Source organism: Drosophila yakuba, chromosome 3R, assembly GCF_016746365.2.
Source record: "Drosophila yakuba strain Tai18E2 chromosome 3R, Prin_Dyak_Tai18E2_2.1, whole genome shotgun sequence".
Lineage (NCBI taxonomy): Eukaryota > Metazoa > Arthropoda > Insecta > Diptera > Drosophilidae > Drosophila > Drosophila yakuba.
Genome location: NC_052530.2, coordinates 23,576,134 through 23,597,445, shown reverse-complemented (window position 1 = coordinate 23,597,445; position 21,312 = coordinate 23,576,134). Strand labels below are relative to the sequence as shown.

General features: G+C 47.2%; 1 protein-coding gene across 10 annotated transcripts in view; it reads left to right on the top strand.

The window, feature by feature from the left end:
- Positions 1-21,312, top strand: part of LOC6538122 (serine/threonine-protein kinase Doa) — a 36,098-nt gene that overhangs the window by 7,954 nt on the left and 6,832 nt on the right. For 3 of the 10 annotated variants that reach the window (XM_039376204.2, XM_039376202.2, XM_039376203.2), the window contains one exon: positions 5,700-5,898. In XM_039376204.2, the coding sequence (XP_039232138.1) occupies positions 5,700-5,898 (199 nt within the window). The other 7 variants (XM_002098621.4, XM_015193179.3, XM_015193182.3 and 4 more) reach the window with 7 other exon arrangements.

The following is a 21,312-nucleotide window of genomic DNA, read 5'->3' as shown; positions in this document are numbered from 1 at the left end:
GGAAATATTGGTCCGAATATGGAATGTAATACCTCGTTGAGTTCGTAATTAAATTTGCAATCAAACTGTGTTTTCAAAAAAAAATTAAATTTTATTCTTATTTTTTGTAATTTTTGATGATGAAGTTAGAATATTGGCCAAAAATCGTTTTTCTGGTTTTTCGACTATAAACACCAGTATTTTAATCAAAACATTCGAAATATTGGTCCGAATATGGAATGTCATACCTCGTTGAGTTCGTAATTAAATTTCCAATTGAACTGCGTTTTCAAAAAAAATTTAATTTTTTTTCACATTTTTTGTAATTTTGGATGGTGATTTTTGAATATTGGCCGAAAATCGCATTTCTGGTTTTTGCGACTATTATTATCAGTATTTTGATCAGAACATTCGAAATATTGGTCCGAATATGGAATGTAATACCTCGTTGAGTTTGTAATTAAATTTGCAATCAAACTGTGTTTTCAAAAAAAAATTAAATTTTATTCTTATTTTTTGTAATTTTTGATGATGAAGTTAGAATATTGGCCAAAAATCATTTTTCTGCTTTTTCGACTATAAACACCAGTATTTTGATCAAAACATTCGAAATATTGGTCCGAATATGGAATGTCATACCTCTATGAGTTCGTAATTAAATTTCCAATCGAACTGTGTTTGCAAGAAACGACTGGCCATTTGAAGTGTTCCATCTCTGACTGCTCTTCTTTTTGAATTCCTGATGACTTAAATGCAGCGCATAGCTCTTCCTGCTGAAATATTTTTAGGCAATTATGTCAGCAGCTGGCCAAATGGAATCCTCACTTTGTCAATGTAGGTCTCCGCACCTTGGGACTCTTGCTTCAAAAGGGAGGGGCCACAAAATCTTTTTAATTTGGCTTTTTGTGTTATGTATGTTGGGCTTCTGTTTCTTGCTCGGGTTCATTTAGCTGACGTTTATCACGATCGGAACAAACCGGACCTGTCTCTGCGGACCCATATACGATCACAATCGATGCGGCTACCGCCGGCGGCTGGGGTAGCCAACTAAAGCTGACAACAAAGCTTAGATCTTGAGCTTACAGTTCTCGATCGATTTCCGACAGCGCAAGGCAGGCCTAATCGAAAAAAAAACAACGCCAACGATCTGAAAACAAAAGTGAATAATGGATGCAACTCTCAGCGCCGATTGAAATGTTTGTTTTTGTTTTGTATTTTTAATGTTTTTTATTGACTTCCTATAAAGAGTCAGCCGAAAGGTAATTGACTACGCACCGCAAAAACAAATACAAATAAAAAACCCGCACCCAAACAATGCAGTCTGGGGAGATCTTCTAGACTCGATTTAAATTGCACACAAATTTCCATCGCTTCCTTTTTCGCATCGAGTGTGTTGTGTATGTGTAAGTTTGCGAGCGGGCCAAAAGCAGGGGGACATTTGGCATATTTAATTTGGCCTGTTGCTGAATTCGCTTAACTGTTGTTTGTTTTCGTTAACAGTAATGGCCGGCTCGGTCCGTTCGAGATTGATTTAGATGGGGTTACTCCGAGGGGGGGAAGGCGGCGGCGATCTCAGTGCAAAATTTCATTACGTTCATTGAACCGGGCGATCTCTCTCCCTCTTTGCCAACAGATTGAACTGACTCAGACTCATACTCAGACTCAGACCCAGACCCCGACACTGGCTGCCTGCTTGAACCCGCGCGACATGGCACTTCCTCCTCCAGTGGAGCCAGCAGCTCCTCCTCTTTAACTGACACACAAAGGCCTTTCCATGCCATGCAGTGCCCATCTCACTTACTGCCCGAAGTGCCAATTGATGTCCACTGTTTGCGCAGACGCAGCCAGTGACCTTGCAATTGGCCAACGTCACCTCGTCACCTGGCCCTCGAACCTCGGCCTGCCGGCTCCTCCATGCCCTCGATCCGAGATCTGCCACCCAAATGGATTTGCATAATCCCGCAGCTGTGTTTGGGCTGCTAGCATTTGTGGCCCCTTACTCATTCTTTGTTCATATCAATATTTCTGCTTTTCAGCAGTTATACTCGGCAATACTCGTAACGGCACTTCTTTTGTCACTTAAGGCTCGCGACAGTCATTTGCATTTCACCCAGTGGTCGGAACCCTCTACTTTTGCCCTCTTGATAACTTTTAGACTCTGTGGGGAGAGCCCGAAAATTCCGGTTTCTCATAATGTTTCATTTGAGGACAGTGATACATTGGTATAGTACTGGCTTCTGCTTTAATCAATGAGCCAATAGCCAAACGAAGCCAGAGATACGCCATATATATATTTAATCGTATTCAAGTTCTGCTGACCAGGGATGGAGTTAAAGTGTCACGTCGATAAATAGGAAGGAAAGATAGATGGGTATTTAAACATGCCAAATTAATGAATTTAAAATCACAATTATTCCATATAGGGAGTTGACTTTAAGTGACGGATAAATTGAGTTTTAATATGGGAGTTTTCTGTTTTTGCGGAAGTGTCGACGTGAAAATGTTATACGTAGGTATAAAACATTAAAGATTTGAGCTGTGTTATCTTAAAGTCATCAATACCAAACATTAAACAGTTCATGAACCAAGAAAGTTCGCCTTGGTCTATTGACATAAACATGTGGCATAAGTCTTCGGTTTATTGATCCGAGTTGTTGAAATTGTTTTGGAAATGTTTTGATTTTATCTCATCTGATGAACTGTCTATCACAAAGTTGAATATTTATTGAGCTGGCCTGCCATAAATAGTTTACCAACCATGATGGCGAACCTTGAACCATCCCTAGCATTTCTTGGGCTATTCAACTGCTTTCGGTTATTTTGCGTGTGTAAGCGCATAAAGCCAAAAATGACGCATAACTTCTGCAGTTCATTGGAAGCGAGTATTGGCATCCAATTGTTAACGCTTTTTTTATTATATTTATATTTGTATAATTTGTTTGAGCGCTGGAGGGAAGGGGAGGGGGTGGAGGGCAGATCGCATATGTGCGCTACGTTTTGCTTAATGTATTTATGGCATTTTCAGGGTCAGCACAAAAAATAAGCTAAATACAACAAAACGAAGAAATATCTCTCGAGCCGCAACAAATGTTTGTCGGCGGTTGGCGGTGCAGGCAGCTCTGGTTGGTGGGTTTAAAGTGTCTCAGCTGCTCTATGTAAATCATGACAAAAAAAACTGGTTTTCGAATGATTAATTTCATAATTCAATAACACGACTGGCTTATAAGAAACTATTTTCATGAGGTTTTTATTCTCGTTCTCGGAATAGCAAGAGAATTGCAGAGTTCCACTCGCAGTGGGTTATTGTTCTTAGCGGATTTCGCTTCGGCTAATCTTACTGACTGAATCTTAATGCTAATTGTTGTCGCAGATTCTTTATCATCATGGAAGTGAAAAGGTGTACATGATTCGTACAAATTGCTGGCCATTAAGGAAGTTGGCCAAGACAATGGTGTTTAATCGTAGTCAATTGCGGTGTTCATTACATGCATGCAAACATGCATACAAATCAAGTTGGCACAAAGAATCGGTCAAGGTCGTCACAATCACTCTAGGAACTGGTGTCGGGAATGATAAGGCCAGAAATGGGATTGGCCTGGCCATAAAACTGTTGCCTCATCTGTGTGCCTGCGAAAAGTCGAGGCCAACAGAGAAAAGTTGAAAGAAACAATAAAGAACCCCCGATGCGTCTGAGCTGGCAAAATCCTCAAGGGCAGACCGCTGAATGAGGAACTCTATAAATATGGGCGCGATTGTTCAATTACCTCATATATGGCGGTTTAGAATAACGAGGTTTTCTATCCTTCAAATAATCAGCAATTCGCGCTGAAGTTCTTTAAAGTGTGAATAGCCTAGAATAACCCCTTCAGGCCAAGCAACTTTGTTTCAGTCAGTTCCCCTAATCATATCTTATCTCGATTCCCACAGGCTGTCATAACTTATAAGCACGCCGGGCAATATATCGGTCGAATTCCTACGTTTACCCTCAGATCAACCTTAATATAATCGGTTTCAAAGCTTGGCTACCACAGTGCCATATATCTTAGATAACTATTTCCCAAGATGTCTTATCTTGTGGCCGGCCATATCAGAGCTTTCGTCGTTTGACAACCACGAAACCCTTTGTTTACATCTAACTTATGCATGTTTATGGTAGTCCCGTTGAACCCATTACTCGTGTTCTTTTAGGTCAGAGATAATATTTTACGAGGCTTTTTTTATTAGTCAAGCTTTCGACCTGTTCGACTGCCTTGAGTGAAATATTAAGCCAATTACCTTACACAACGCCGATCTGAAATGCTCCAGTCCAAATTGGGAATCTATTATGAACTTGCTTTGCCATTCGCTTCCTACCCTCCTACCCCCTCCCACTCTTTTGTTTCTCAAACTCGAAATCGGATTCTGGATCTAAATCTGAAATCGGAATCGACGAATCATTAATATCCAATTACAGTTGGCCATAAAAGCTGGTCTAATTTGCACGCAGCGCGTCATTAATCATAAATCAAAATGCCGAAAGAGCTCGGCTACCATGTAGCGAGCTATATTTCTTTTATTAACTGCCGCGAGGTCGTAAGCGGCTTTTCCGCGACAAGACGCCAGTCAGAAATCACAGATCTCAGATAGGTTCAATTCAGTTCGTTTCTTGGCCAAGAGTCTTTCCAGCCTACGGAGATATCCATCCCAGCTGTACAGAGCGTGTGCGCTCAAGTAGTTTGGTTGTCGGGTGCGCAGGCGTTGAGCTTTTGTCATATACAATATGCCACAGTATGCTGTAGATATACTACATATAGATGCAGGTCGGAACTAACGAACGAACGAATCGTACTTGTAGCAGCCAAAGTCACTTTCAGCTTCAGTTTGGTTCTGTGTTTTTCATAATTTGTGCCCAAATTTAGATGCTTTTTGGGGGCCACGTGGGCGAGGAGCAACGTGAGCGCGCAACCGACAACAAATTTTCGTAATCGCTCAATGAGAGCTGGTTTTGCCTTATTAGCATATGTGGCTGGTTGACTTCTTGGATTTTGGATTTGGTAGTAGCTCGATAGGTCAGTTATCTCTCGGCAATCAGCTGATTCATGCCAAGATCGCTGCCCACCCGCACTTGTGCAGCTCGTCGTCTGGGCCCCTTAACTTCTTGGCTGCTTGTCTTCTTGGGGTGGGTGTGGTAAGTGGATGTAACATGAGCATGTACATGAGCTCTGCCCGCCGTGCTACCGATGTTATTGACACAGTTTCTGGCCTCGATCGGAGTCTAGGGTGCTGTGGCGCTGGGTTCACTTCGAAACTGGCGACTGCCTCGCATTGTGTCATTCCTCGAACCATGAAGTACTCTCAAAGGCATTTGGCCGGCGTTAGAGGTGGGCCGCTGTCAAGCCAGATAGCCAACAGTAACAGTACCAGCTGAGGTAGCCATCCGGCCGAGTTGATTAACTTGATTGGTAACGCAAAACCGATTCGCCAACACACGTCTCGCACTTGCTTGCCGGCTGCCTGGCCTAAGAATCCGGCGGCAAGGCGAGCGTGGAGCGGCTTACCCGCTAAGTAGCTGAGTATCTGAGTATCTGAGTGGCTGGCTGGGTGCTGGGTAGCTAAGTAGCTTTCCATGTTGTCCACGCGGCTGGGCGTTGCTCCAAGGACGGCCATTCATCCGCTGTCGCCGGGTGGTTAGGTAATACCTAACGAGAAATCAAACTAACCGGACACCTTTCTTTTTGCAGTTTCGATGACAGCATCTCATCCCGCCGACGCAAGGAGCGTTCGAAGCGCTCGCACCGCAAGTCGCCAGCCGCCAGTCGTCGGCAGCACAAGTATCGCTACAGGGACGAGACCTCCCACTCGAGCTCCCGCCGCCGGCACCGTGATCGCGCCAAGGACGAACGCGACAGCGGACGCAACAACCGCCAGTCGCAGGCTAAGGTAAAAACTTTTCATTTTATACACACCACACGTAGCAAACAAGTGAAAATTGTAGGCAGGGCAACGAAAAAAAAAGAAGGAAAACCCAAAGATAAATCACAAACAGAAAACGAAAGCTAAAAGCAAAACAAAATGGTAAAAGAACAAACTAGGCGGACAGATTATACGAACACATATCGGACCGATTTCATTTAATCAACACCAACACCACCTGCGTTTCCCAATCCTTGTGCATTGCCAAAAGCTGTGCCGTCCGCCTGATGATCAGTGCTAGAAGATCGCTTCTACCGACTCCCCCAACATGCTGTTCTTCAAGCGGTATCTTGAGAAGTCCCAGCAGGTGGCCGATCACTTCGAGAGCTCCCAGATTCCGTGCTACATCAAGATGCGTGATCTGCCGGCGCCCCCGATGGTGGATCACTGTCGCGATCTGATTTTGTCCAGCTGTCCACTGCGTTTTATGCCGTACACGGACGATTGGATAGTCGTTGAGTACTTTGCCGATCACGACAGCGATTATCTAGTAAGCTAGTATGTTGTGCTATCAATCGAACCCACTCTCCTCATCCTTCTCCTCCTCTTGACTAACCTATCACTGCTTAGTTCTGTGTGAGTGAAGTGATCAGCTATCTTGATCGTTCGCCGCTGCACTCGATCGCTCTCTACTTTCTTATCTATGCGGCGTTGAGCTAAATTTGTCATTAGATGTGTCACATTGCTGTGGTTCTTGGTCTTCTGGTACAGTGATTACATGAGAAGTTCACTGTAATCAGTGCTCCGCAATGAGACTGCAACTGAATAGGGAAATGAATGTTTCAGGGCTTCGAGAGGCCGAGCACTTGAGAACCCGGTGAGCAGCATGAGTTGATAAGATAGTACTTGGGACAAAGTAACTTGGTTGGGCAATGCCTTTAAACTGTGTCGAAATTCAGAAATCCAAATAAAGTATGAAGAAATTTAGGTGTTACATAATTAAAACTATTCGAACGACTTAATTGTAGTTAAGTGATTTAAGGATTTATATTGTTTTTATAGAAACTTAATGCGGAAACTCGGTTTAAGCAATATTCGTCAGCAATAAAATGGTACTTAAATAGAGCAATTAAGCGCAACCTTGGAAATATTCATGTGGAAATTAAGCAATTCTTATGCGATCTTCATGGCATCTCGGAATATGAAAAACAGCTTTTAATTAAACAAGAACTTTATAGTTTCCATTCACTGTTGGTGGTTCTTTATAGCTTCCCATGTGCCCAACACTCCCCGCTGTTCTAGTTATTTTCGTTCAATTGATCATTTGACATTAACTCGTTGACGGCGGCCAGAGTTTTCTTTGCTGCTCTGAGATGTGATGAGATACTGCTACTGCCACTGCCACTGCCACTGCTGCTGCTACTGCTGCTGCTGCGGATGATGTGGACTGCTCCTCGCCAGCTTTGCCAGTTGCCCATGTCGCCGCCAATTAAGTGGGCTGAGTAACTCGCATAGAATTCCCTCCGCGTCATCGTTCAGTCGCCAAGCCGCCAAGATTCAGTATTTTAGGCAGTTGGAGCAGCAGCTCATCATCCGCAACGGGGCGAATGGCTGTGGCCTGGAAACGTATCTGGAGGAGGATGCTTTGCCCGGTGACGGCGAGAGCGTGGCCATTACCCGCTGCCTGCTGCTGAGGCGGCAGCGTAACCACTTTGATCTGGTGGCCCTCTGCGATATGCCCGTGGACAAGTACGCCGGCGACAGTTGGATCGTCGAGCAGTACTTTGTGGACCACAATGACGACTATCTAGTGAGTCACCCCAATTCGGCATCGCAGACTGTCGGCGAATATATTTCGTTTTCTCGTGTTGCATGGTCGACCCTACTAGTCTATGCTCCACTATAGAAACTATCATTTACTAGTTTTTAAAGTAGCACTGATCTAAATTTCATGATGCCATATATTAGTATATGTACAGTAATAACCCTTTGATGTGTTAAAATTAAATGTTTAGTTTCAATCTGTTTGTGTGCTAAATGTACATGTGTCGATTCAAGTCAAATGGTCGTCCATATATTAACCGAATTTCTGCGAACACAAAAGTTAAATCTTCTGGAAATTTTGGCATGATTTATTGGCAATGCTACTGCTTTGACCGCCGCTATATACACCGATACACCGATTTTACACGGTGCCCACTCACTCTCCCCGTTTATATCCATTCCCCCCAAAATACACACATGTTTATCGGCTCCTGAGAGCGACGCCTTGGGGATTCCTCTCCGCACTGTGCGCATGTGCCTCCAAACCAGCTGATGGTACTTGCTCTGGCTCGGAGATGCGCGCGCAGCTTCATCCGGCGGAAAAGCATCTACTTGCCATTTGCTCCGTGGCCATTGGAAAATTATAAATACACGCGCCGCCGAAAGTCTGCGCTCTTCTCGGCTGCGGCCAGTTTTCGGCTGAGAATTTTCAAATTCGAGGAAAGCGAAACAGATTGAAATCTACGTTTGTTGGCTGTGTGTCGCCGCCACTGCTGCCATATAAACTATAAACTATATAAACTACATATTGTCGTCGCTCCGTCTTCGTCGTGTAACGGTACGGTACGGCTACCACGGGGATCCCCCGCACACTCGCTGTCTCTCTCTATCCGGCCAGATCTTCCCCCTACGATCTATAGAGATATAGATCGATCGTCTTCTTTCGCGCACTTTGTTTATCACTGTGTGTGTGTGTGTGGTGTGTGTGCGTTTCTTGTGTTTTTTTGAATCTTCTTTTTTCTTGTATTTGGCTGAGAAACACCAAATAATCGAATAGAACAATAATTAGAGGTACATACGGGGCGTATGTGCAATATAGAAACGCATTTCAGAACGATAGGAACGCTAGGTAGAACAATTGCTGGGCACCGTGACATAATCAAGCGAAGGAACAAAAAACAACCCAAAAAACTTAGAACATTTAAGTGTTTTAAAAATAAAACAGTAGAACAGAGCGGCAAGAACAAAATTGTCGAAAGCGAAAAAAACATCAAACAAAACACAGAGTGTTGAAAAAAAAAAGTGCGCGATATTCGTCGGACTGAATTTGTTTAAACAATACCGCGATGCAAGATACCAGAGCCAAACTGTTTTATTGACCCCCCCGCCAACGGTGGCGAGTTTATAATTTGGAACAATATCAAGTGGGATAACATCCAGCCAGATGAGCAGCTGTGAAACGTCCAAAACGCTGATAGTGAACTTTGCACTTCTCCATCAAGTTTGCAATTAGCGAGGCGAAAGATACTTTTAATAGGAAAGCGGATGGATGGAGGAGACTAATGCAACATTCACTCAATCGGGTACACAGATAGAAATGAAGACAGTGCATGATCATTTTGGAACTAATGAAAGATATTGAACATATTTGCAAACCTTATTCGTAAACTATTTTCCAAAATGAATGGTCAAGAAGTGCATACTATAGTGTTTTTGGATACTATAGTGAAAATGTTTGCTGTGTAGTCGGAGATGAAGGCGAGGAAGACAACGCAGCGGCCAAGCAAATCAAAACAAAAACTCAAAACTAACAAATGGAGCACACACGTGTGCGTCCGTTAGTGTGTGTGTGTGCCACATAGATACAAACTATATATCTATATGTGCGCCACAGATCGGCGGGGATTATTCATCACGCTGCCACATCATCATCATGTTGATCTCCGCCGCTCCGGCGTCTCCCTCTGCTGCCCTCCACCTCCATCCTCCACTTTCCGCTTAGCTGGCGTTTTGTATAATTTTCGAATGCTATTTTCGTAAGGCTTGCATTTATATTTAGTTGCCACAACAAACTTATAGCGAAAATCCAAGACACAAACTTGTACATGATACAATTTTGGCCATATGATGATGCCAACCAAAATAAAAGTCAACTGAGGTGGAAAACTTTTCCCCCTTAAATTTTCCAACTCGCATGTGTGTGCTTTCGGTACAGTGAAAGCTAAGCCAGAGCTCAGCTAAGATCAGAAGATTAATGTAAAACCAAATCAAATTAAAAATCCAATCAGTCGAATGCAATTATCGGAGATCAGAGATGCATCTACCAAATGAATGCTGCCCGTTCAATTTGCATGGCTGACCGAGGTTTCACTGTACTGGCACTAGCGTCACACGTACTGTGTACTAGGTATAACGTCGTCCATTTGTTAAAAATAAAAACAGATTTCGAACTGAACACAGAATGGCAGGGAAAGATGCCCAATGAACCCCACCGAGATATCACACATAGGCCGAATCGCCGATCTCTCCAGGGATATTCCTCACATATTCCTCACATCGCAATAGATCTAGGGCAAGGTGCAGGTCTTTTGGCTAGAATCGCAAAGGGGTTAGGGGGGTTTGCTTTTTGATGAGGCGGCGCCGCGATCAATGAGCTCATTGCTGTTTACGATTTGTAATTTGTATATGCCTCTGCTCTCTATATACCAAAACAAATTGGGGGTGCTATACTGGCTTGTACCCACATATATGTCGGATGTATATGGGCGCCAAAAAGGAACAGTCAGTATTTGGTCGAACGGCGACCATTGATACAATTAGTAAGTCAAGTCGTCGGGCATTTGCCAAAATGCCAATGAGACATTGACATTGAGCGTGCGATCGATTGTTCCGATCCGATCTGATCCGAATAGAACCAATACGAACTAATACGATGTTGCGCAGGTTTCCTTTGGGGCCAACATTGGCAGCCTCGCGAGTCTTGCCCAGCTAGTCGAACCCAACGCAATTCGAGGGAACCGCCAGTGCATTATTAGATAATCGAGTACTTTTTTCCCCTTGGGATCCAGCAAGAAAACTGACAATCAACCGGAGAGATTACCCCACCCATTGGAATGTCCAACGAATTTAGCGAACTAATCGCCCTTGGCTGTCCAGACCTTGCGGCACAAAAGCCGCAGGGCAGCAGCACCCAGGTGGAGTTGATCCTTAACACTGAGCGTCGCCTGAGCATAAAGCAGATGACGGCCACCGATTTGGCCACCCTAAGGGCGACAGCAGCCGCGGAAGCGGAGGCCAGATCGCGAGCACAGGCGGAGGCGGAAGCTCGGGCAATTGCCCAGGAACAATTGCGTCAGGCCCGCGAGGCCGAGTCCAAGGCCAGAGCACGTGCTGCCCTCGAGGTGCAGGCCCAGCTGCAGCGGGTGATGGAGAGCGAGAAGCGCAGGCAACAGGAAGATGAGGAACGGCGCAGCAGGCAACAGGCAGATGAGGAGCAGGAGGATGATGAGGACGAAGAAGAGGAACTGGCCAAGGGTTCCCTTCCAACCAATTCAGGCCCAAGAGAACGCGTTGCTTCGCTACCCTGCAACGTAGATGATGCCATGGAGATGCACCTTCTTAGCGTTTCGCAGCCCAAGGCCTCATCCAAGGATGATTCACCGCCCAAGAAGAGCACCTCTCACATAGCTGACTCCATTGAGCTGCTGAGAATGCAGCGAGCTGCTCGCGATGCCCGATCCCACAATCGCACTCGAGAGCGTTCCATATCGCCAGAACGTAACCACGAAAGGAGCGCTGCACCAGATCGCCTCCAGAGCTCCGTTAGCATGAGCAGTTTGGACTCGGCCAGCGTCAGTGCATCGGCATCCAGACAGCCCAGCAAGGCAGACAGTCGACGTGGTAGCACCACGAGTGCTACCGGTGTGGAACCACCACTTATGGCAGCACCTCCTCCCCAGCCTACCAAATTCCCACTCACTAAGACAGTGTCAGCGCCCAATATGAATCGCAGGCGGAGCAGTCTGACTTCGCTCTTCCCTGGGCCATCGCCTTTGGTGGCACCCGAACCATCTCTGCACACGAATCCCGATCCAAAGGTTCAAGAACAGCTAGAAGAGGATCGTCGTCGCCGGCGAATGGACGATGGTTACCGTGAGATACCCAGTGGAAAAATGGTGCATCGAACGAAGACACCGCCGCCAGTGGGCACAAACCTCGGTGTGAGCCTCAAGCGGGTGACAGCGCCCAGTGGATCGATAGCCATCAAGCCCAAGGAGTCGCCCATGCTGGGAGTCGTTCTGCGTAGAGTGGAGAAGAAAGCTGTACCGCAAAAGAGCATTCTTGATGACGACAAACCACTGTACCACTTCTCCATTGTGCGCAGCGACCACAAGGAACACGTGCCTGCTCAGAAGCCCAAACCGAAGCCTGCTCCTCCAGCTGCTAAGCCAAGTCCCGGTGGCATCCTAACTGGACCCCAAGTAGTTCGAACCGCTCCCAAGCAACCTGTGCCCGCCAAGCCACAGCGCCCTATGCCCGGCGTACCCATCACAATTACAAAGATCGAGGGCGACAAGATCATCATCATCAAGAAGATCATTGTGCCGAAGAACAGTAAGATACCGGAGCAGTATCTGCAGGTTGGTCGTCGTCGTGTTGGTGATCGCCTTGTGGTGTCTGTAGTTCGTCTGGTGTTCGTTTGGTGTCTCCATCCTTCTGTGTTTTGTTCGAAATCTGTTTTATAGAATTTACCTCGATGGCAGGAACACGTTGTTACACTTGGGAATAGTTATGGGTTAAAAAATAAGGAAATGCAATGGTTTAATTGCGTAGAATATAATGAAATCATAAATAAACGCACACACACATAGCACACAAAACCGCGATAAAGGCTGAATGAACGGGTCTTGATTGAAAACTGATTGCAAAACAAACTGAATCAACGGATTCAGTTGAAATCGGATCTTTAATTCATAGAACCCAAAACGGTTCGCAGTGCGCGATTGTTTCCTATAGATGAGTGAAGATGCCGGCAAGCCAGCAAATACAGTGCCCTCAGCAGTTTCCTCCTCCGCCGCCCCAACCCCAAGTCTAAGATCAAAAGAGGAATCCCAGCCAGCGATGCAGAAACCAACGCCGCCGCCGGCCAGTGGCCAGCAGTTCTTCCAGGTGGTCTCGCCGCAGTTCGCCTCGGTGCTGTCGTCCAGCATCCCGGAGACCAAGTGCGCGGTGCGTTCTCCGATATCCTCGCCACTAGCAATCCGGAAGAGTCGTCCACCTCTGCTGCCGGCGAGTCCGAAATCCACGCCTCCACTACCGAGGAAACATCATCCCCTTGCCTACAATGCGGCAACGGGAACAATCAGCAGTGCCTCTGGAGCAGCGTTGCCTTCCCGGCTAATGGCCACCATTGCCTCGAGTCCGGCTTCGAGTATATCGCTATCCTCTTGTAGTTCCCCATCTTCATCACCACCACCGCCAGTACCATGTCGTGCTCCTAAGAATGCCAGTAAACCCGTTGCTGCTGCTGCTGCTTCACTTCCGTCCACCTCAAACGAAATCAGTTTGGACAAGTTGCTGCAACAGCAGCAGGAGCTGGAGGAGAAATCCGCGGCAGCCACGAACAGCGCTAAAATGGATGCCAACTTCTACGATGCCGAGATCGAGATGATGAACAAGTATCTCAAAAGCCTGCCTGACTACAGCGAACTGGACAGAAAGCTGCACCAGGAGTTTCAGGAGTGCGAAGATCTCTACGACAAGATCAAGCGTCAGCAGCAGCCGCTGGCCAAGTCCAACTCGCAGCAATCGGTCACGAAGGCCGTGGGACCAGGAGTGCCGGCCATTTCCTCCGGCCTATCCAAGTCTTCGTCAATTAACTTTGCCCAGAATCCCAGCAGTCGTGGAGCTGCACCGCGGTTGGCATATCCCTCGATATTTTCACAGGCTGGAGGCGAACCCAAGCTGCAGCGCAGCATTTCAAGTTCTAATATGCCTTTGAGTGCGCCTACTCCAATGCGTCCGCTGCCCACCAAGAATGGACTGCAAAGTGGCTCCAATCTGTCCCTTAACAAACAGTTGATGAACGAATTCTGGAGCGAGAATCTTACCAGTTCGCAAAAGCGGCAAACGCCCAAGCGCACCTTTTGGAACTACGAGAAGATCTGCGGTGCCCAGTTGGGCGATGCAGGGCAACCCTTTAAGGTGGATGCCAAGACTGCCAAGAAATTGGCTATATTTGATCCCACTGTTGCGGAGGCCGCTCAGAAGGAACTGCAGCGACCACAGCAATCACAGGTGCCACAAAATCATCCCCACAAACTGCAGAAGAATGCCTCGTTGTCGCACCTGGATCTGAAGGTGCGTCAGGCGGTGACCAAGGACGATCTCTACAAGCTCATCTGCAACGAGCAATCGCCGTTGGCTGGTTCAAATTTTGTGAGTAGAGTGCCGGTGAAGCAGCAACTCCCAGTACAGCAGCAACAGGTGCTTCCAAAGAGCATGTCCATGACGCATGTGCCGGGTGGTGGTCAACCCATGGGAGCGCCATTGCTGCGAACTTCTAGTCGCACTCATATACCCTGCTACATGAAGAATCTACCCTCACTGAGCAGGAGCACATCGAACTCTGCGATACTCATGAGCCAACCGCGCAAGGAACCTCCACCAAAGGAACCACTGAAAGCTCCAGCACCACTTCCTGCCCTAGCTGCTGCTCCACCGACTGTAAGTAAACCGAGTGGTGTCTTGAAGAGCTCCAGCAGTTCCTGTGTCCCATCACCGCGTTGTGCCGCAGCCTTCTTTCGCCGACCGCAGGAAGCAAACAATCCTCAGCAGCAACATCATCAGCCACTTCAGAAGCCGCAACAAGTGGCGCCAATCGAGGAATCCGGACCTGGGGATTCCGCATCTCTGGAACGCAAATCGGAGAAGAGCAACAGCACGATAAGCACAAGTAGCTTTACGGTGACCAACTGTTGCACCACCCACCTGCCGCAGCTCTCCAAGTTCACCTCATCGTTCCACATTGCCCCCACCACAGCAACAACCACAGCCGCAACAACAACACCGACCCCGACAGCAGCAGCAACAACAAGCGATCATCAGCAGCAGCAGCAGCAACAACAACAGAGTGGCGCAGTAGCAGCGATGCCATCTGTATCTGCCCAGTTGGAGGTGCCAACATCGTCATCGTCGTCAGCGGCCACAAAGCGCCAGAAAGATGTTGACAACAAGCTAGAAAAATGCTTGAACGACATGCTAAAGTTGAAGACCAGCGGCAACAGCAACAGCACTAGTATCAACAATAATAATGCAATCATGTCGCAGTCGCTGACGGGCGAGCACAAAGACCCGAAGACTGCACTCGAAGGCCCCACGAGCAGCAGCAGCAGCAGTAGCAAGTACGTCGGTGAATCTCAGATCCCCGTGCCAGTTCAGCTCTACGATCCGCAGAAGCCGTTGCTGCAGCAACAGCAGCAGCAACAAAGGATCTGCTATCCCATAGGCAAATCTAACTCTACCTCTCAGCTGCCCATGGGCGGCTACCAGAGATTGCTGCAACAACAGCAGCAGCAGCAGCAGCAGCATCAACATCAACATCACCCACAGCAACAGCAGCAACAACAACAGGAACAGCAGCAGTATCCGCAGCACAAGCGACCCTTCCTCAACTGGAATAGCTTTGCATGTTCCGCCATGAACGGAGCGAGTGATCCCTTCATGCAGCAGCAACACATGCCTGCCCACCAGCAACAGCAACATCTGCCACACAAGCTGCAGCAGTCCTACTCCTCGTCGCATTTGCCCAAACAGGCGCCCAAATCTGGACTGGCCATGTTTCTGCAGAAGAACACCACCAACAAGGAGAACAAGTTTGGCCAGCCGCTGCAGCAGCAGCCACCCGGCATGATGCCCCAGATGTACGGCTACCAGGCGCAGCAGGCCCAGCAGCAATCCAAGATGAGCTATCCCCGCACCGGTGCCCCACTGACGCACTCGGCCTCCTTCAGCTCCGCCCAAAGGCCGACGGCCCTGCAGTTCCATCAGCAACATCAACAGCAGCAGCAGCAGCTGCAGCAACAGCAGCAACACCCCCAGCAGCAACAACAGCAGCATTCCAGCTTTGGGCTGGGCATGATGAGTAGGAATTACTATAATGTGCCCAAGCAGCCAGAGCGCAAGCCGCTGCAGACCTTCGATCCGTATGCCTATCCCAAGCCGAATCAGATGCAGCCGGTCAAGTACCAGCAACATCAGCAGCAGCAACCGCATCCGCATACGCAGTTTATGAATGCTTCCGCTGGAGGAGGAGGAGGTGGCGGTGGCGGTGCCGCTGGGCTTCAATACGATCCAAATACAAGTACGCAATTGTTTTACGCGTCGCCGGCGTCATCGTCATCGAACAAGCAACCGCAGCAACCGCAACAGCAACAGCAGCAGCAGCAGCAACAGTCGCAGCTACAACAAAGCAATTCTGTCATATTCAATCACTCGGGCCAGCAACACCAATCACATCAACAGCAGCAGAATGAAATGTCCAAGTCCGCATTGGGACTGCACTTCATCGAGGTAGATTCTATTCCTCCCATTTATTTCTGTCTTGTGTTCGTGCTGCACATGTGTTTGAACCAAAAAGCGAAAAAAAAAATGAATGCCCACTAACAACATGCTACCGCTTCCAAAGAAAGTTTGCCCCAAAAATAGCCGGCTGACTCATCGCTGGGCTCCAAAAGGCCGCCGACGATGTGTGTTTCCCTTTTCCTCCCCCCGGTTTCTGTACTTTCCCTCGCTTTGCTAATTTCAGTTGTGATGGCCCCCAAGTTTGTACTTCCTGTACTCTTGGTGGCGTTTCAAGTGTGAAGCGTTCCCAAGAGCAGAGGCACTTAATGCTTAGCTCCAACCTTAGAATCTCGGTCCCCTTGGCGTCTACAGCGATCTTTTGGCCTCTTGGCAGGCTCTTGCACTTGTCGACATCGACAACATTGCACAATCGACCAAAAGACTGCGGGAAAATTCAATGTCAATTTTCTTCAGCTCTCTAAAAATAGTGGCTGGCTGCTTGATTTATGTTTGTTTACTTGATTTCAGCGCTTAAAAAATCTTTACATATTTGCTAACAGCCTACCTGAATTGTTGTATGCGTTGAACTTTAATTAATTTATGACCGAATTGCTATTCCGATGTAATTGTTTTAATAATTAAAAAACACTAAACAGCATCGGAGCGCGTTCAGCAGAATCGAATTTCTAAAAATATGTAATACTCACGACCTGCTCTCGCGCTCTCCGACAGAAATGACTGATCGACCTGAGGACAAACTCGACTACCAGATACCCCTTTCCAACGAAAATTCCTTGATTACCCACCGTTTCCTACAATCAAACCTGTTACATTGTTGTAATATTTTTTGCAATTCTGAATCCCATGCTACATAGCATCTATCTGAATATGGTATAGGGTATATATTCGTACCTGATCTGCCGACTCCTCCGTAGCCTTTGGTTTTAGGCTTCTTTCGGTCGCAGCAAACAATAATAGCTACGGGAAGAGGCGCTCACTCAGTTCAGCTCACTCTCCCACGGATCTTACGGATGATGGTGCCTCCGTGCTCGGTGCTCGGGGTTCTCGACATCGCCGATATTTTCAATCTTTATAATTAGTATTTGTGGCGTGCGCTTTCGTTCATGTTGCGCTGATTTCGGTTTGTTTGTTTCGGCCAATTCGCTGGCAATCGGCGGTCGGTGAAGGAAACGCGCTGTGAAAACTGCCTGGGAAATCGGAAGCGAAGCTCGTATCCAGAATTGGATGGCTTTAAGTGCGTGAAGTGAATGGAAATGGAAATGGGCGCATCTAAAGTGCTGTCTTGATGGAACCTCGAGTCCAAGTCGAATGTGTCGCAGTGGCGGGGGCGACTAGCGACTAGCAGCGATCTTTGTCTCTGTTGTGTGTGTCTATTTCCGTCGAAGCTGCCGAATCTCTTACAATTTCAATTATTTTTACACATAAATACGCTCTGTCTATACTAGATCTCTACGTACATATTGCCACTCCGAGAACGTACAATACTTTTCTATTTTATTCGTCTACAACAAAATCATGCTCCCAACAAATACCAGAAATCAGTACAATTAATGAAATAGACCAAGTCGGTGGAGCACGATCCGTATCGGCCAAAAATTCAGACGGCCAGACGATATACCAACCATCGCCACCACCACCACCAGCACCACCCACACCCACCCAGCAACCACAACCAAGCCCCTAAGAGGCGTTAAGTATTATCCGATTGTCGTCATCGTCATCGCGGCCGAGACCCACGCGAAATCTGCCGCGGCGAAGAGGATTTCCGACATCCGAAAAAGCCAAGGAATGGCCACATTTCTGAATCGTTTTCATCGCGAAAAAAGCGAAAAGATATTGCCAGCGACGGCGGTTGCCGAAAATGGGAAAACAGCTGACGCCGAGGCGGTACCGCAGCAGCAACAGCAGCAGCAGCGTCCGCAGCGGCGGTACATGCGAAGCGCCACCGCAGCCAGCGTAACGCAGCTGCTCTCCGAGAGCTGCAACAGTTTGCTGCAGCGCTTTCGACGCAATCCAAGCGAACGACCTGATAACAAACAGCAGCAGCAGCAACAGCAGCAGCAACAGCAGCAGCAGCAGCAACAGCAGCAGCCGCAGCAACGCAATCGGTAATCGATGCAAAGGAAATGAAGCAAAAGATTTATAATTTATTTTTAATTTTGCGTGCCTTTTTTTTTTTTTTCTGCCTTCACTTTCGTCGCCTTTCGTCAAGCGAAAAACTCGGTCAAAACGCAGTGCTCATTGGTTTTCCTTTCCCTCTATTTTCACCGCGAGTGAAATGAAAATGTATTCTCTGGTGCCTCTGGCGCTGATTTAAGCAGAGTGGTCAGCGCGTAATTGCGAGTTTAGTTGCAGCGCGTCACTCCGCGGTCGAAAGTATCTCGCGATCGGATCATTTTATTCGCATTGCACCGCATCGGATCGTTTTGTATATTGCATTTCCCACCGCCTTTTGGCCATCGCCAAGAAGGCCAATTATGTAAACGGGCTCGAGTGCGAGTGCGAGTACGAGTGCAAGTGCGTTTTTAATCGCTTTGAACTCGCATCTGAACTTCCAGCCAGCGGTGCGCCGATCTCGAAAAGTGTGAAAATCTTGCAGCCATAAATCGTGAATAATTGCCAGGGAAAAGATACAACTCGAATTTTGATTTATCACGTGTTATTGCCAGTCATAAATCAAACAGAGCTTAACGGAGCTCCTAAATCAGTATGATATGCACTGGATACCTCTAAATGTCAGTCTAATGAGCCAATAAATGCTGGTTGATCAATAACTTGAAAGTTAGATGGTAGAGAGTGGGCCAAGTTTTAACTGCGAGTGGAAATCCGATTATTGATATCTTTCAGCATGTCTTTCGTAAAAACCTCGAATTGTTAGCCAGAAAATTTGAAAATTTCAAAAGTTCAATATTTTCGCCAAAAACTTTTGGTTGCACAAAAAAGCTTGAGTTTCCCACGAGCTTTCACAGCTGTCCGAATTCTGCGAGTAAAGAATACGAGTCGAGTGATTCTCTTCAGCAGATTCTGAAATGCCTCAAATCTCTCTTCAGCTGTCTTCGGGAAATACCAAATAAATTCTCTAGTCCAACTGGATGTCTGGCAAATTCTTCCTCATTACGCACGATTATAAAGTATAAAGCGATCTCTCTTTTTTCGCTGCTCTTTGTTTAACTGCAATTGCCCCTTTATTATTTATATGTGCGGACATGTTTAAAATAAAACGTAAATGTTTCGCTTTGTTCTTTTTATTTCTTTCCGCGCTCGACCAGCAGCAGCAATTTTATTGTTCTTCTTGTTGACTGGTTGTTGTTTTGTCGGCGAGAGTTCAAGGCTTTTTCTGCGAAGACTTTCGATCATTTCCCATGTTGTGTTGCTAAACTGACGGAAATGTAATTACACTGCTACGGCTTACAAAGCGAAATGCATTTCGATGAAGCGCGCCCAGCTGGCGGACAAAAGAAGCATTCCCATTCGATGCGGATCGCATCCAATCTACTATCCAATCCACCCACTCGTCTACATATGTTATTTGGGTGTTCGCAGCCCCTCTCGCTCTGGCAAGTGCGCAATATTTTCACACTTTTCACAAAAATAAAAACGATTCCTCAATATTTTCTGGCTACCAACGCCGCCACCGCCACCGCCGCCGCCGCAGCATCATTATTTCCTTCATCTAGTTCGTTCTTCGCATCTGCCGCCTCTTTCTTTCGTCGTCGCACGAATTTTCCGAAAAATTTTCCCCAGTTTTCCTCAGTTAAATTTTGGTCCGTGTCGTGGCAGCGCGTCCCGTCCGTCGTTCGTCGCGAACCGCGTGGATCAACGCATCCAGACCGACAAAAGAAAAACCGAATAGTAGATCCTCACCAGAACTCATTGTTTTGTTGGGCTTCTCTTTCAAGTGCGGCAGCAGCAATAGTCGAGGATCCCAAAGACTCGACCCCAACGAATGATAGCAATAATAACAATAATAAGGGAAAAAGTGGATCCAGTAGCCAGGCCCAGAAGCTGAGCAAACGTCGCCGCAGCTCGGACAAATCCTCGACCAGCCGGAGACATCCGGACGGGGATAATAGGGAACGGGAACGAGAACGCGAGAGGGAACGAGAACGGGATAGGCAACAGGACAAGGAACGCGAGATGGCCGATCGCCACAGACGCTACTATGCGAGCGGAGGACTCGGCAGCACCACGGGATTGGGCTACCATCCCAGCAGCAGCGGCAGCACCAGCACCGCTGCCCTGATGGGTCGCTACCAGAAGAGCTCCACCACAGCCAACGCCCTGGACAGACTGCGCACCCACCTGAGTCCCGTGGGCGGCTACTACAAGCCACTGATTAGAGGATTGGGAGGCGGCAGACGTGACCGCGACCTAGACGATGTTAGTATCTTCGAAACCCAAAAGTGAACCAAAAGCGAGCTGTGTGTGTGTGAAACCAACGGAGGAGACCACTTTCAAGACCTAGGCCCAGACCCAGATCGAGATCCCAAATGCGATCCCATGACTCAGAGGCGGGGAATTTAATTTTGGAAAAACGCGAAAGAAATCATCTCACCTGTCGCCCGTGAGTCAGCAAGTCACTTGCCCTAAATGTGTGACATGTCTGACGGTCGAATGGGGGAAATATGCGCAATTAAAGCGTTATAGGGTACTACACTATATACTATATGTGCGTTTGGCCAAACAGCATTGCACTAACTATTGCTACCCCGATTGCCACATAGATGGCTATAGAAAGTTTCTTCCTACACAGAAGATATATGTGCAGATATTATATTAGGGGCCCACACGGGCGCGTTTTATAGCGCTTCTATATGCTCATTCTATATCATCAGCTTCATTCTTGCCGTGTGCGTTTACGTTGTCGAATTTATTTTCGATTCCAACATCTCGGCGCTTTTCTCTATTCCGCTATATTTGTATTTTGTATTTGTATCTCTCTGTACGCCGCAGATGTGTATAAAGCTATTCACGATTTTCACGATTTTCTGCCGCTTTATATATAAACTTTGAAGGTCGTCGCGCCGTGGACTTTTTTGTTTAGATTCTGCTAGGCATTCTAAATAAAAATAAAGGGTATCCCCACAGCCCACC